Source organism: Lepus europaeus, chromosome 23, assembly GCF_033115175.1.
Source record: "Lepus europaeus isolate LE1 chromosome 23, mLepTim1.pri, whole genome shotgun sequence".
Taxonomy (NCBI): domain Eukaryota; kingdom Metazoa; phylum Chordata; class Mammalia; order Lagomorpha; family Leporidae; genus Lepus; species Lepus europaeus.
Window position 1 is genome coordinate 17,935,090 of NC_084849.1, and position 13,649 is coordinate 17,948,738.

Here is a 13,649-nt window from a genome sequence, read left to right on the forward strand (position 1 = left end):
TTCAGCGCCTAACATTCTGCCCTCCTTTTATTTGTACCTCTTTCCTCTGTCCCTTCCTACTCGATGATATTTTTTTCAAATAAAATTTAAAAAGGTTGAAATGCACAGAACTTCCAGCACCTATCCTGGCAGACTGAATCGCCCGTGTAACTCACAGCCCCACCAAGCTGTGGACAGTTTCCATCACCCCCAGGATGTCCTTTGCCCGACACCCCCACCACCACCGACCCCCGGCTGGGCAACAATTGTGATTTTTTTTTTCACCGTAGATTAGTCTTGCTTGTCCAAGAATTTCATAGAAACGCGACCATACAGTATGGGCTCTTTTGTGGCTGGGTGCTCTCAGCATCAGGTCTGTGAGAGTCCCCACGCCATTGTGCGCGCCATTCTTCCTCCTTTGTGGCTCTGTTGGTTCCGTCACACAGATGCTCCTCGTCCATTCGCCACTTGATGGGGATTTGGATCCTTTCCAGTTCGGGGTCCTTTACAACAAAGTTGGGCATGAGTGGAACTTCATGTTCAAGTTGTCTTGTGGACAGATGTTTACACTTCTCTCGTGTAGATACTTAGAAGTGGAATTTCGGCATCAAAGGATAAAGGCACAGCTAACTTCATTAGAAACTGCCAGGCTTTTACCCCCGAGTGACTGGACACCTCCACGTTCCTGCCAGCCACCACGAAGTGCTCTGTCTGCCCCATGCCCTGGCCACTGTGTGGCGTTGCAGTTCTTGGTACTTTTAACCATTCTGTGATTTTAATTTGCATTTCCTTGATGACTAAGGATGATGAGCATTTTTTCTATGTACTTTTTAATCATTTGTCTTCTTTATGAAGTGTCCATTCAACTATTTTCACTGTGTTTGTTTTTTTTTTCTTATTGAGCCATAGGGCTCTTTTATTCTGGATACAGATCTTTTACAGGTGTATATTTTGCAAATAGTTCTTGGAGTCTGTGGCCTGCCTACTCACTTTTTTTTTTTTAAAGATTTATTCATTTATTTGAAAAAGACAAAGTTTCCATTCACTGGTTCACTCTCCAAATACCTACAGCAGCCAGGGCTGGGCCAGGCCAAAGTCAGGTGTCAGGAAGTCCATCCAAGTCTCCCACATGAGTAATAGGACCCCAGCACTTGGGCCATCACCTGCTGCCTCCCAGGTACATGGCAGGAAGCCGGATCAGAAACATAGAGTAGGCCGGCGCCGTGGCTCAACAGGCTAATCCTCTGCCTTGTGGCGCCGGCACACCGGGTTCTAGTCCCGGTCGGGGCACCGGATTCTGTCCCGGTTGCCCCTCTTCCAGGCCAGCTCTCTGCTGTGGCCCGGGAGTGCAGTGGAGGATGGCCCAAGTGCTTGGGCTCTGCACCCCATGGGAGACCAGGAGAAGCACCTGGCTCCTGCCATCGGATCAGCGCGGTGCGCCGGCCACAGCGTGCCAGCCACGGTGGCCATTGGAGGGTGAACCAACGGCAAAAGGAAGACCTTTGTCTCTGTCTCTCTCTCTCACTGTCCACTCTGCCTGTCAAAAAAATAAAATAAAAATAAAAATAGAAACACAGAGTAACCAGCACTCAACCCCGGGACTCTGATAGGATCCAGGTGTCCAAAGAGGGGAGGGGGCTTAATCCTCTGGACCACAATGCCCACCCCCCCCCCCCATTCATTTTTTAAGTGTCTTCTGATGAAAGTTTTATATTTGATGAAACTCAATTTATTTTATCATTGTTTCTCCTGAATGCTAAGAAAGCCTCACCTCTCTCTGGGTGCAAAGACAGTCCCCTCCACTTTATTTTGGTAGTTGTGTACATTTTCCATTTACATCATGTAAAATTCTAAGCTCCATCTCAAGTGAATTTTTATACAAGAACATACACGAGGGGTCTTCAAAAAAGTTTATGGAAAAAAAACGCATAATTCAAAACTCTTGTGCACCAACATCATCTTTTAATTCTCTTTTGTTTTTGAAAATCTGAAGTCCGCGGCACTGTAGCACAGTGGTCAGCGTTGTCGTAGCTAAGCAGAACTAAACGTGGGGACGGCGCAGCAAAGACACGAAGCAGTGGGGACTTTCAGATCCACTGTAATCTTATGGGCTCGCCATGTCGTGTGTGGGAGCTGGCTTCCTTGAAACATTAGGCCGTGTGTGTGTGTGTGTGTGTTTTCTTTATGATCATCCCGTATCCCTCACCAGGTTATAAACCCTAAACGAAGCCCTCCTGTTCTCCTCTCCTGGAGTTTAGCTTCTTGTTACCCCCACGACTGGACACGCAGGAGACTTGACTGACTCGTAGGTAGCTCCGTGCGTCAGGCGCGTGGCGGGGACTGCCCCGTAATCAGCTGGGTTCGGTTCTGTGTGCCGCAGGAGGAGGAGGCGAGGCGGCGGCACATCCGCCTGCACATGGAAGGGGCGCTGACCGCCCGGGACAAGGTCGGCGTGCAGGACTTCGTGCTGCTGGACGCGCACACCAGCGAGTCGGCCTTCGTGGAGAACCTACGCAAGCGGTTCAGCGAGAACCTCATATACGTAACGTAACCCGTGTCTCGGCTGCTTCTGCAACGTGTGTGTCCCTCTCTGACGGCTGTGCACAATGTCACTCGGCTGGGCACGCCGTGACCCTGCGTGGCGGCCACTGAGGAATACCCGACCTCACACTGGCCCGAGCCACAGACTCTGACTCTGTGACTCTCGCATAGAAAATATGCTCTGGAGCTCTGTGTTGATTCATAACCATGTCCCAAAAAATCTTACGTTAGTGTTTCTATTACAAATATAAGGCTATTTCAAAAAGTTCATAGAAAAATGCATATTACAGAAAAACTGTGCATGGACTTCAAAATCTTTGCACTGAAAGACAATTTTTTTGGGGGGCAGGCAGAGTTAGAGAGAGACAGAGAGAAAGGTCTTCCTTTTTCCATTGGTTCACCCCCCCAAATGGCCGGCGCTGTGCAGATCCAAAGCCAGGAGCCAGGTGCTTCTCCTGGTCTCCCATGCGGGTGCAGGTCCCAATGACTTGGGCCATCCTCCACTGCGCTCCCGGGCCACAGCAGAGAGCCAGACCGGAAGAGGAGCAACCGGGACTAGAACCCGGGGTGCTGGCGCCACAGGCGGAGGATTAGCCAAGTGAGCCACGACGCCGGCTGACATTTAATTTTTAATTCCATTTTCCCATGGACTTCTTGAAGTACCCTCATGTATGTACTGGAAAACTCAAAGATGAGTAGGGTCCAGTGTTGAACTCGGGGGCAATAAATGCCAGCCTTCTCTTTTCCTAACGACTCCTGTAAGTCTCTGCTCAGATGTCGCTTCCTCCCAGCAGCTGCCCCGGGCTAACACCTGAGTGTGTGTCCTCCCTTAACCACTCGTGTCTTCACACTGGGAGAGGGAGGTGTCTTCACACTGGGAGAGGGAGGCCCTCGCTGTCTTTCCTATGGCTTTATGTCCCAGCACTCCGTGAGTGCCTGGGCATCCTAGTGAGTGACCGCCTTCTGCATACCGGATTCCTCACTCGCGCTGTGCTCTGTTCCCCCAGACGTACATCGGAACTCTGCTGGTGTCTGTGAACCCGTACCAGGAGCTCGGACTCTACTCTGTGAGCCAGATGGAACTTTATCAAGGGGTCAATTTCTTTGAACTGCCGCCGCATGTGTAAGTGGCACCCACAGGGCCACCACTAGGAGTACTGTCCTGTGTGTGTTCCTCTTGTTCTCTTTTTTCCTTTCCCCTTCCCTTCCTCCTGTCTACCCACCCATCCATCCATCCACCCATCTCCCCCTCCATCCACCCATCTCCCCCTCCATCCACCCATTTCCTCCTCCATCCACCCATCCCCCCTCCATCCACCCATCCCCCCACCCACCCATCCACCCATCCCCCCTCCATCCACCCATCCCCCCCTATCCCCCCATCCCCCCATCCATCCATCCACCCATCCACCCACTCACCCACCCCTCCATCCACCCATCCCTCCCATCCATCCACCCACCCACCCACCCACCCATCCAGCCTTCCATCCACCCACCCACCCACCCATCCACCCATCCACCCACCCATCCATCCTTCCATCCATCCATCTACTCATCCATCCACCCACCCACCCACCCATCCATCCACCCATCCCCCCTCCATCCGCCCATCCCCCCATCCATCCACCCACCCATCCCCCCATCCCCCCTCCATCCCCCCATCCACCCATCCACCCACTCACCCACCCATCCATCCACCCATCCACCCATCCACCCACCCATCCACCCATCCACCCATCCCCCCCATCCATCCATCCACCCATCCACCCACCCACCCATCCATCCTTCCATCCATCCATCTACTCATCAATCCACCCACCCACCCACCCACCCATCTCCCCCTCCACCCAAATCCTGTTGCGTGTTCACTCAGTAGCTTCTGCATTCTCGTTGCATGTTTGCTGACGGGCTCTAGGTTCATCATCGTCTTTGAGATTAGTCTTTCAAGGCAGCAGAAATAAGTGGGTCATCACAGGACCTCCGCTCCAACAAGACAGAAACGTGAGCTTTGTGCAAAGGCTGAGAGACACAAGAGGGTGGCTAGAGAGGCGACTTCTCTGGGAAATGGAATGCTGTAGTGCCATCTGCTGGTGCCCGAGTGTCATGGCGGCTAAGAAAATGCCTGTGAGAAGTTAGCAGGGCTGTGGGGCTTCACCGTGACCCCTGTCCGGCTTGGTCTCCGTGACTTGGGCTTTGCTGAGTTCCCGGTGCTCCTCCCAGGCTGACTTCGGATCAGGACGTAGGCTCTGCCTTCGTCGGCCTTCCACTCCTGCGCCCTGCGCTGTGCAGTCCCACACAGCCGGCTTCCAACCTCGCAGCCCCCATGCTGCGATCGCTGCTCTTGGAGATGGAGCATCGAGGATGGTCCTCCCTCGTCTTCTACAGGGATCTCGGACGTGTTGAAACCACCTTACTTTCCTGCCTCTGTGTTCTTAGTGCTCCGGGTTCCGAAGGGAAAAGCAGACGTGAGATCTGATTGTGTTCACCGCCTTGTTCAGCACGTGGGCAGGATGTCATTTCTTCCTACAATAGAACATCTCTTGGGGATACACTTTAGTATCTGGCTTGTTCTTTTTAAAAAAAGAATTATTTTACTGATTTGAAAGGGGAGAGTTGGGAGGGAGCGGGGGAGAGTGCCTCTCTACAGGTTTGCTCCCCAGTGCCCGTAACAGCTGGGGCCAGGGCTGGGCCAAATCAAAGCCAGAAGCTAGGAACTCTATTTGGGTCTCCCACTTAGGCGACAGGACCCCAGTTGCTTGAGCCACCCCTCGTACATTAGCAGGAGGCTGGAGTCGGGAGCAGAGCTGGCACTCAAACCCAGGCACTCTGATAAGGGATGCAGGTGTCTTGAAAAAAAAAAAAAGATTTATTTGAAAGGTAGAGTTACAGACAGAGGCAGAGAGAGGTCTTCCATCCGCTGGTTCACTCCCCAGATGGCTACAACAGCCAGAGCTGCGCCAATCCTAAGCTAGGAGCTTCTTCCGTGTCTCCCACATGGGTGCAGGGGCCCAAGGGCTTGGGCCATCTTCTACTGCTTTCCCAGGCCATAGCAGAGAGCTGGATCAGAAGTAGAGCAGCAAGGATTCAAACCGGTGCCCATATGGGATGCCGGCGCTACAGGCAGTGGCTTAACCTGCTACGCCACAGCCCTAGCCCTGAAAAAAATATTTTCATTCCTGCTAAAAAAGGCAGCGTTGTGACCTAGCTGGTGCAGTGCTATCTCATTTGTTGGTGGGGGTGGTGGGCTTCCTGGAGGCAGTGCACCTGTGTTTCTGCTCTGATGGGCGTCGGAGCCGAAGGCAGTAGCTCGTTCCTGTCCCGATCCTCTCCCCAGCTACGCCATAGCGGACAATGCCTACCGCGTGATGTGCTCCGAGCTGAATAACCACTTCATCCTGATTTCTGGGGAGAGCGGGGCGGGGAAAACGGAGGCCTCCAAGAAGATTCTCCAGTATTTTGCAGTGATGTGCCCCATGACGGAATCGCTGCAGGTAGCCCGCGACCGGCTGCTGCTGTCCAACCCTGTGCTGGAGGTGAGTGACTGCAGGAGGCCAGCCGGGGGAGCTCGTGGAGCCAGGGGACTCCCCTGCCTGGGTAGTCACTGCTAAGAAGGGGGTCGCATGAGTAGCGTCACAGTGGAGGGCCCGACCCTGGAGTCGATCTGGGAGGCTTGGAATCCAATCCTGGCAAGTCCCTCGAAACCCCCGAGGCTGTGTCCCCAAGTGTAGACTGGATCAAGTCCCTCGAAACCCCCAAGGCTGTGTCCCCAAGTGTAGACTGGATCAAGCCCCTCGAAACCCCCGAGGCTGTGTCCCCAGGTGTAGACTGGATCTGCTCCTAATGTTTGTCTTGGGACAGATGAAACTTGTTCAAACTGCGCAGCCCTGTTAGGAAGCAGGTTAGTGAGGCTTGATGACTTACTGCTCTTCTTATTTAGTTAAAACGTAACGAATGACCACAATTGGGTTCTGTTACAATTCCAGGACTTCCCAGCTGACCGTGAATAGGTGCTGGTTCCTCTTGTGGTTTGGGCTCCTTCTGTAGACCGTGGTGGTGTTTGGAGGCATTTCCCCATAGGCTGTTTGAGAGGAGCGATTGGATCTAAGGAGGCACCTGCTGCCGGGGACGGTCAGTGGTGGCTTTGGAACCGTGAGGGCTATGTCCTTCGGTGTTGGCCACGTCTGCCACATTCCTAGATTTGCATTCCGGGAGAAGATATTTTTCCCTCCGTCTCCCTGGGTCCGGCTCCAGCTTTGGGCGTTAAGTTCTCTGTAGTTAATATGATTGCCCCTTCTTAGAAAGTGAGGCAGGGTGCTCCTCTCTCCACCCACGGTGGTGCTAGCGTGTTTATCTGGGGGCCAGGGTGAGCTTAAATGACAGTGAATGACGCTTTGTATTGGAAGGCCTTTGGAAATGCCAAAACGCTGCGGAATGACAACTCCAGCAGATTTGGGAAATACATGGACATACAGTTTGACTTCCAGGTACGCTGACGCTCCTCTTCCTGGTTCATGGGGACCCCTCCCTCTGCCAGTGGTGGACCCCAACCCGAGGTATGGCAATGGAGGAAGGGCCTTTGTTGGTACAAACGGTTGAGAAATCGGGGTTGGTGCTGGTTTTGGGACACAGCAGTAAAGAGCGTGATGAAATGCCATTTTAGACCTTCCAGGTGGGCAAAAATTATCTACCAGATGCTGATAAGCATGTAGAGCATAGGAATTCTCACTCCGTGCCAGGGGTGTGCATTTATCTAACCCGTTTGGAGAACAGTGGTATCAGACTAGCCATTAAGATTCCCGCATCGTACATCAGAGTGCACAATTCCTGGGTTTGATTCCTGGCTCCAGCTCCTGACTCCACATTCCCACTGCTGTGGATTGTGGGAGGCAGCAGCGATGGCAGGGTTCCTGCCACCTACGTGGGAGACCTGGGGTGAGTTCCCAGCTCTTGGCTCCTGTCCCTGTCGGGAGCCATTGTGGGAAGTTAGTGCATGAACCAGAGGATGGGCACTCTGTCTGCCTCTCAAATATATATATGTGTATATATATATATATATATACACATATATATGTGTGTGTGTGTATACATACATGTATATACGTATATATATGCCTACATTTTTATTAATTCTTGTAGTTTTAGAAATTCTAGTGGGACATAGTGGGTTTTTTTCCATTGTGATTTCAGTTTGCATCTCCCTGATAACTGATGGAGATTTGCTTATTGGCCACTTAAATTTGCTCTTGTTCAAGTCTTTCAGCCATTTTTAATTGGGTTGTCTGTGCTTTTTTTGTCCTGAAATAAAATTCCTTAGTGGATATATTATTGGTAATCATAATTGAGACTGTGACATTGACAAAGAGGGTCAATGAAGAAACCAATGGACCAGAAAAGAGTCCAGAAAGATCCCCACCTTCATAGTCAGCTGTTGTAAAGGCACCGCTGTGATTCAGCAGGGATAAGATTATCTTTCCAGTCACTGGTGGTGATCAACTAGATCTCAATATAATAAATAATAAATAAATAAAAATAATAAAAAGACCTTTGATCCCTACCTCACTCCGTATATTAAACAGTGATGTATCATCGTCACAAACAGTAAAACCATCACGTCTAAGCGAAAACAGAAGACATCTTTGTGACCTCGGGGTAGGCAAAAGTCTTTTTAAACAGAACCCGGAAAACACTGATCATGCCAAACGTAGATCAGACTGCACTCAGATGAATCCCTGCTCTTCAGGAGATAGTGGAGAGCAGGTGGCTTGCCCGCTACTGGCAGTGACCGACGCAGGTCTGTTCTGTCTTGAAGGGCGTCCCCGTAGGTGGACACATCATCAGTTACCTGATAGAGAAGTCCCGCGTCGTCTACCAAAACCAGGGCGAGCGGAACTTCCACATCTTCTACCAGCTGCTGGCAGGTGGCGAAGCGGAGCGTCTGGCTTACCTGGGACTTGAGCGGGACCCCCAGCTGTACAAGTACCTCTCACAGGTTGGAAGGGCTAGAACTTGGCTTTGGTGACTTTGGAGAAGGGGATTTGGGGTGTTCATGGGGGCTCTTGTTTTTAAAGATTTGGTGGGGGTGGGGGGTGGGTGCTGGCGCTGTGTTGTGGTAGGTTAAGCCTCCGCCTGCAGTGCCAGCATCCCATGTGGGTACCAGTTTGTGTCCTGGCTGCCCCTTTTCTGATTCAGCTCTCTGCTATGGTTTGGGAAAGCGCTGGAAGATGGCCCAAGTGCTTGGGCCCCTGCGCCTGCACAGGAACCTGGAAGAAGCTCCTGGCTTTGGATCAGCCCAGCTTTGTCTGTGTGGCCATTTGGGGAGTAAACCAGTGGATGGAAGCACCTCTCTGTGACTCTTCCTCTCAAGTAATAATAAATAAATAATTTTTATTTACTTGAAAGGCAGAGTTAAGAGGAGAGAGAAAGAGAGCTTCTATCTGCTGGTTCACTCCCCAAATGGCCACAATGGCTGGAGCGGGGCCCATCTGAAATCGGGAGCCAAGAGCTTCCTGCAGGTCTCCCAGGTGGGTACAGGGGCTTGGTGCATTTATACAAAGTGCTAGAAGGTGCCATCCATTTCGCCAAGGGCTTCTCTAACCCTTTGATAGTGAAGCCATTCTCTCTGGGAATAGATCATATCTTATTTCTTGCAGGTTTTTTCCTGGCTGCACTACTCCAGCCCTATTCTGCCCGTAGGTGGCAGGGGCCCAAGCACTGTGCCATCTTCCTCTGCCTTCCCAGGCGCATTAGCAGGGAGCTGGATCAGAAGGGTTGCAGCCAGGACTTGAAGCAGAACATGGACATGGGATCCTGGCGTTGCAAGTAGCAGTCAGTCTGCTGCACCACGGTGCTGGGTCCTCCGATATTTTTGGTCTGCGACTGGTTAACAACACAGATTTGAAGAGCCAGCTGTGTTTGTGAGGCTGCGAATTTTCTACTGCCAGTTTGACAGCATTTATTTTCACTGTAGGAAACTTTGATTTGAGCCAGTGGGTGGAAGTTTCTCTGTGTGTCTTTCTCTCTAATAAGTCTTTTTAAAGAACATTTTTAAGGGGGCTGGCACTGTGGTGCAGTGGGTTAAGCTGCCATCTGCAGCACCAGCATCCCGTTTGGGCACCAGTTCGAGTCCTGGCTGCTCTGCTTCTAATCCAGCTCCCTGCTACTGCTCCTGGGGGAGCAGCAGAAGATGGTCCCAGGGCTTGGGCCCCTGCACCCACATGAGAGACCTAGAGGAGGCTCCTGGCTTCCGTATGTCTCAGCCCTGGTCATTGTGACCATTTGGGGAGTGAACCAGTGGATGGAAGATCTCTCTCTTTGCCTCTCTAACTCTTTCAAGCAAATAAATCTTTTTTAAAAAAACACATTTTTAGGAAGATACACCACTAATATGTAATGTTGAGATTATTTTCCCCAGTACATAGATTTTAAAATAAAATTTGATGGGGCCAGTGCTGTGGCATAGCAGGTAAAGCCGTAGCCTGCAGTGCCAGCAGGTGCTGGTTCAAGTCCCAGCTGTTCTACTTCTACTCCAGCTCTCTGCTATGGCCTGGGAAAGCAGTGGAAGATGGCCCAAGTCCTTGGGTCCTTGCACCCATGTGGGAGACTAGGAAGAGGCTCCTGGCTTCTGGTTTGGGATTGGCACAGCTCCAGCTGTTAAGGCCATTTGGAGAATGAACCAGTGGATGGAAGACCTCTCTCTCTCCCTGTCTCTTCTCTCTGCACCTCTGCCTCTGCCTATTAACTGCCTTTCAAATAAATAAATAAGGGGCTGGTGCTATGGCATAGCAAGTAAAATCCACCTCTTGCAGTGCTGGCATCCCATATGTGTGCCGGTTCTAGTCCTGGCTGCTCCACTTTCGATCCAGCTCTCTGCTATGGCCTGGGAAAGCAGTAGAAGATGACCCAAGTGCTTGGGCCCCTGCACCTGCGTGGGAGACCTGGAAGAGGCTCTTGGCTTCTGGCTTCAGATCGGTGTAGCTCTGGCCATTGTGGCCAATTGGGGAGTGGACCAGTGGGTGGAAGAGCTCGCTCGCTCTCTCTCTCTCTCTGCCTCTCTGCCTCCCCTTCTCTCTGTATAACTCTGACTTTCAAATAAATAAATAAATCTTTCAAAAAATCAATCTTTATAAAAATAAAATTCCAAATACATCTGGAAAAACGTAGCATTTGGCCAGTCATTGTATGCTAGGCAGAGTGAAGCCCATTTCCCCCTCAATTCGGTGCATTGCAGAACTAGCTTGTGCGTGCTTGCGTAGAGGACCATTTCACTGTGTATGCTGTGCTCTTTGCTGTCCTCCTAAGAATGCCATGAAGGCCAGCGCTGCGGCTCAATAGGCTAATCCTCTGCCTGTGGCGCCGGCACACTGGGTTCTAGTCCCGGTCGGGGCGCCGGATTCTGTCCCGGTTGCTCCTCTTCCAGTCCAGCTCTCTGCTGTGGCCTGGGAGTGCAGTGGAGGATGGCCCAAGTGCTTGGGCACTGCACCCGCATGAGAGACCAGGAGAAGCACCTGGTTCCTGGCTTCGGATCGGCATGGTGTGCCGGCCGTAGCGGCCATTAGGGGGTGAACCAACAGAAAAGGAAGACCTTTCTCTCTGTCTCTCTCACTGTCCACTCTGGCTGTCAAAAAAAAATGCCATTAAGTGACCCAGTTTTTTCCCAGGGTCGTTGTGCCAAAGAGTCGTCCATTAACGACAAGAACGACTGGCAAACTGTCTCCAATGCCTTCTCCGTCATCGAGTTCACGGAAGCCGACCTGGAGGTATGGGCCCTGGGGTCCTGGCTGGGGTTAAGCAGGTGATCCTGCCTTCCTGGTGCCTACAGTCAGGGGATCAGATTCAGCAGAGAACAAATACCAGAGTATTTCCAAAAACTCATAGAAAAACGGAACTAAAAGCTAAGTTTATTTGGGTGCCAAAGATGTGAAATCCGGGCATTGTTTTCTCATAGTGAGCCTTTCCCTTAAACTTCTGAAGACTCTCCAGCACAGGGCACCTGTGTGAATTTCAGATAAACAAGGAAGACCTTGTTGGTATCAACAGGTCCTAAATATCGTGGCCAACATGCTAAAAATGTAGCCGCTGCTGCTTTGAAGTGCAAGCATTCGCTGCTGGGCGTTGTGTGTCCTATCTGACAGCTGTGTTTCTCCAGGAGTGGCATGGAGAAGATCATGTTCACCTTCCCCTAAATCGAATCCAATCTCAATAATGCACAGCTCTTAAAATTGTAGGATTAATCAATCAGCTGTTGAAGTCTCTTGCAGAAAGTGGGATTTGCAAACGTTTTGTGTTTATCTTAGTGTTTTTTTTTTCCCTCTTACTTCGATTGTTACATTATTAATCTTTCAAAGACCACAATGGAGTTCAGCCCAAGAAGAAAAAAAAAAATCTTGGAGCCTGGCGTTTGAAAACTTGGTGATTCATTGGTGGGGTTTATCGGAGACAAGTTTGTTACAAAACATTTTGTGAACGTGATTTCTTTTGCAAAAAAAAAAAAAAGTAAATTGACTTCTTGTTGGTGTTTGTGACGTCCTGTGCTGGAGACGGAGCGAAGCTTCTGCCCCCTTTGCTGTACATCAGAAGTGGCTCTGCGGCACCTGCTGGGGGGGAGAGGTCCGGGAGGGGGGTTTGGGCTCAGCGAGCTGGGGGCTGCATCCGAAGGCAGGTGATGGCCTGGGACTGCTGGTGTCATTCTGTGCCCTCCTCTGCCCACCTAGAATCTCTTCGGGATCCTTGCCAGTGTCCTGCACCTGGGCAATGTTTGCTTTGAAGAAGACGCCCAAGGCTGTGCCGCCATCCCGGACACACACGAGATCAAGTGGATCGCCAAGGTGAGGACAACAGAGGGAGTCCCCGGGGATGGGAGAGGGAGGCGGGGCTGCAGGTGGCTCCCAGCTAGGTCCACGGCTGAGAGCATCGGGGGGACCCACGGGAGGTTTAGAGAGGTTGGCCACCAGGTGGCAGTGGTCTGTTTGGGGCTGGAGCTCCGTGGGCTCTCGGTAGGAAGTCAGGCCGGTGACTGATGGGCTTTGGGTTCCTTCTGTTCAGCTCCTGGGCGTCTACCCGTCGGTGCTGCTGGAAGCTCTCACTCACAGAAAGATTGAAGCCAAGACGGAGGAGGTAAGATGGCTCTTGGCACACATGCACCTGCCCCCTTCTCTGGGGTGGACCAGTGGGGTGTGGCCCCCGGAGAGGTCGAACCTTTGAACCTAGCCTGCCAGGCCCTGCGTGGTCCAGCTCCTGCTGGTGCCTCCTGCCTCATCCTCACCGCCACGGCCACACACTGGTGCTCCATGGGCGCCTTCTCCTTGCCACACCTTCCCTTTGCACATGCTGTTCCTTCTGCCCGAACGCTGTTCCCTGTGCTCATCACCCTTCAGCCCCAGGGATCAGTTCCTTGGAGAGCACCCACCTCCACCTCAAAGCCCCATGTGTGATGACCCCTTTCCGGGGGATCCTTCACATGCCTCTCCATCCCCACCTCCCACTGAACTATGAACCCACACGGGCCGGGTCTACACGTGTCATGGTCATGACTGGGTCGTGGCCACCCAGCGCACTGCCTGGCACACAGTGGGTGCTCGAGGAACACGGGCGGGCGGGGTGGCAGTGTCCTTTCCTCGTGGTCATCCCGGACATACACGAGATCAAGTGGATCGCCAATGTGAGGACGATGGAGGGAGCGGATCAGTGGGGTCTTTGTTGGAATCCGCTATGACCCTCCCATTGCCTCCAGGTGATCTGCCCGCTGTCGCCAGAACTGTCTGTCTACGCCAGAGATGCGATGGCGAAGGCGGTCTACGGACGGACGTTCACGTGGCTGGTCAGCAAGATCAACTCGTCCCTGGTGAACAAGGTTGGCCCATCACTTGTTGTTGCTCACGCAGTCGCTGGAAAGCGCTTGCAAGGACAGACTGGGAGGGCCTCGTGGCAGGCGGCGTGCCTGTTCACGTTTCCCGTGGGTAGCACGTGGTCGGCTCACGGGAAGGCTTCACGACTTCTGTAGCATGTCCCAAAGCATGGTCTGAAGGGATGGCATGGCACAGCCGTGGGTTAGGCCACTGCTTGATACGCCAGCATCCCATATTGGAGCGCCAGTTTGAGTCCCGGCTGCTCCGCTTCTGATCTGGCTCCCT

General features: G+C 52.2%; 1 protein-coding gene across 1 annotated transcript in view; it reads left to right on the plus strand.

The window, feature by feature from the left end:
• The first annotated feature begins 2,362 nt into the window (after window positions 1-2,362).
• Window positions 2,363-13,649, plus strand: part of MYO1H (myosin IH) — a 44,300-nt gene continuing 33,013 nt past the window's right edge. The window contains exons 1-9 of the mRNA XM_062182773.1: window positions 2,363-2,521; window positions 3,528-3,643; window positions 5,855-6,053; window positions 6,924-7,004; window positions 8,330-8,509; window positions 11,178-11,276; window positions 12,231-12,344; window positions 12,562-12,633; window positions 13,250-13,369. Of these exons, the coding sequence (XP_062038757.1) occupies window positions 2,396-2,521; window positions 3,528-3,643; window positions 5,855-6,053; window positions 6,924-7,004; window positions 8,330-8,509; window positions 11,178-11,276; window positions 12,231-12,344; window positions 12,562-12,633; window positions 13,250-13,369 (1,107 nt within the window). The 5' untranslated portion in view covers window positions 2,363-2,395. The remainder of the gene's footprint in view (window positions 2,522-3,527; window positions 3,644-5,854; window positions 6,054-6,923; window positions 7,005-8,329; window positions 8,510-11,177; window positions 11,277-12,230; window positions 12,345-12,561; window positions 12,634-13,249; window positions 13,370-13,649) is intronic.